Below are 3,187 nucleotides of genomic sequence, written 5' to 3' on the forward strand. Positions count from 1 at the left end.
TAAAAACGCATTTTGGCGGTTAAACTGTTGTTTAATATATTGTGATATTTATAATTTGCTTGTGTATATATAAGATAAGTAAGACAACAATTATTAATTATCACAAAATAATAATTTGTTGTTAAAATGTTCGGAAAAGAAGCATTAAAACTTATAACAGAATTAGAACTGTCTGAGGACGTAAAACCGTTCAATGTAAGTAAATAACCTTTAAAATTGAGTCCTTCGATGATTATTTTTAAAAAATAATTTTTTTTTTTTTCTGTTTTTTTCATAAATAAATAAATAACTTTATTTTTTCAGGAAAATTTAGTACGTAAAGTTATGGATGAAATGCAATCACTTTATGAAGCTAATTTAGAAGACGTGTAAGTTGTTGATACATATATATTATATATATTATTTGACCTTTCAAACTGACATTTGAAGTAACAGACCCAATTATTGACGTAACTCAAAATATCAGATAACTGACAATTTTTTAGTTCTTATAAAATAATGAGCGAGTGTAGCCGACAATTAGAAATTTTTTAAATTTATGATATTCAAGTTATCCGACGTCTTACAACTTTTTGATTTCCATCAAAACAAATTGTAAAAAAAATTTCACTTATAGTTTTTTAAATTTTCTACATGTGCATAATTTTAGTTTTTTTTTTTTTTGGAATTTATTTGTTGAAAAAAAAAATAAAAAAATTTTTAATTGTCTGTTAACTTCAAGATTATTTTAAATTTTGAAAAAATATAAATTTCTCTATTTTTATTAACAATAAAAAAAACTTGTTAATATTAAATATAAAAATCAAATTATAAAATCTAACATTCAATTGTTTCAATAACTGGGGCTTTCATTGTCGTCATTAAATAAAATAAATAAATGTATATATAATTTATAGAAATACAACAGTATCAGATTCAGATGATTCTGCATCGCGTTATATGTCTGTCCAACTAAGACATGCTGCTTTAAATCGCAACAAACGTTGTCTTCTGGCGTACGTTTACAACAGAATGAGAAGACTCAGACAAGCTCGTTGGGAATTCGGTAGTATTTTACCACCAGAAATAAGCGTCAACATGCTGAGCTTAGAGACTCAGTGGTTCCAAGCTTACAATAAATCTCTTGCTACTTATATGAGATCTATTGGAGACAACCAGGGACTCAACCTTACTGTTGATATGGTACCACCTAAATCATTGTACATTGAGGTTCGTAAGCTTATAAAACAAACAGCAATTGTAATAAAAAAACATCAATACTTGATTAGTATTGATGATGTAGATTAATAGCGCAGTCATTGATAGTCATAAAAAAATTGATGAACATTTGCTTGGTATAAAAAATTTTTTGGTCAACTCATCACAAGCCAATCCCGTGTAAAAAAAATTGTTAAAAAAAGGTTAAAAAAGTGTTTACTATTTTAAACTTCAAAACGTGACACAACGACGAACGTTTTTTAAACTTTTGAAAATTCAAGAGAAAAATCAATTAGTATCCTTGTATTATTAAGATATGCTAATACGAAAAACGTTTATAAATACTTCAAAATTAGTTTTTTCTGAACATATTTTGCATTGAAAAATATTAATTTGAGGTATTAAGTCAATTGTTTTTTTTGTGTATTTTCAGAAGTTTAAAAAACGTTCAAAAAAAGTTCGTCGTTGTGTCACGTTTTGATGTTTAGAATAGTCAACACTTTTTTAACTTTTTTTCAACAATTTTTTTTATACGGGATTGATAGCACGAGTTGTTTTGTGAATTCGATGTTCTGATTCCGTTGAACAAATAACTAACGTTTGGGATTTTTAAAATTACAGGTCAGGTGTCTCGTTGATTATGGAAAGTTTGAGCTAGATGATGGGCAAGTTATCACACTGAAAGAAAATACTCATCATTTATTACCTAGAGCTCAGTGTGAGCCTCTAGTACGACAAGGAATTCTGGAGCACGTCAACTCGTGATCAAATAGAAAAATTTCGTAAGTTTGAAATGTATTTTATAATTAATAAATCATTGGTATTAATTAGATTTTTTTTTATTTATTCAAAAAATAATTTATCATTCATACGATTTCTATTCTTCTAAAAGTCTAGTTAGTAATTAACTGTAAGTAAAATTAAATACTTTTTCAAGTTAGTATTAAAATTTTCTAATTATTCGTAACTTCGAGAATTAACGAATAATTTGAACTAGTAGATATTTTTTCGATAGTTATTTTTGAATTTATGATAAAAGATTTCAACTATTAGCAGCTATAAGTAGTGAGGATTTTACCATCCATAAAATATAAAATAAATATTATTATTATTTTACTATTGCTATTAAAAAAAAAATAAGTCACCGTATTCATTATTTATTTAAAAACTTACTATGACAACTTAAGGGGTAACGGTAACCGATTTTCAAGTCAATTTAATTCATGGACAAGCACTGGAAACTTAAAATAGAGTCTTTAGTGTTTTTTAAAACCTTAGCAGAGGGCTAGAAATTTCGTATTTTCAAAAATTCTAATTCTTCTCCAAAAAAAATTGTTTTAAAATTCACATTTACTTTACGAGTTCAACAAAGATAGTCCTGTTCATTTTTCTGAGTGTGAGAAAGAGATCCGGTAGCGTATCCCCTTAAGTTTTCTTTATTAGTAAGGATTCTTTAAGTAAATTAAATTTTTCCCGCAAATTTATTTCAGTAAATAAATGAACTTACAAAAGTATAACTTTTATTTATTTTTAAAAAATCTTTATTTATCAATTCTTTAGTACATGAATTAATAATTGAGTGTATAAATTATTTATTAAATGACAAGCTCATACAAATGTTTAACACAAGACTAAATAGATTCATACAATACATATGGAATAATAAATAACGGAGTATGATTGAAAGTTGTTATGGAAATAATACAGAAAGGGATATCAACATAAATCACAAACTATTATTCAAACATTTGTCGTTAAACAATCGTTTGTTCTTTCACTATATAATAATAATAATAATAATGATAAATGAACGTTACTATGATTATTAATTTGACAATGATCAGTAAATGAATACCAATAAAATATGACAATAATAATAATTAAAATACACGTAATTCCGAATACTTATTAGCATTCAGATTAAATCTATAATACTACAATAAATAATAGTTTCTATTTGTGCAGTCTGTAAAAAAAAACTTTTACTTAA

General features: G+C 25.4%; 1 protein-coding gene across 1 annotated transcript; it reads left to right on the plus strand.

Annotated features, from left to right (window-relative positions):
• Positions 1-1,979, plus strand: LOC130667511 (DNA replication complex GINS protein PSF1-like). Its single transcript, XM_057469140.1, has 4 exons — positions 1-195; positions 304-368; positions 897-1,209; positions 1,819-1,979. Exons 1-4 carry the CDS (start codon positions 127-129, stop codon positions 1,960-1,962), a joined length of 591 nt encoding a protein of 196 aa, XP_057325123.1. The 5' UTR covers positions 1-126; the 3' UTR covers positions 1,963-1,979.
• Positions 1,980-3,187: the final 1,208 nt, after the last annotated feature.

The sequence above is a fragment of the Microplitis mediator genome, chromosome 5 (genome assembly GCF_029852145.1).
Source record: "Microplitis mediator isolate UGA2020A chromosome 5, iyMicMedi2.1, whole genome shotgun sequence".
NCBI lineage: Eukaryota > Metazoa > Arthropoda > Insecta > Hymenoptera > Braconidae > Microplitis > Microplitis mediator.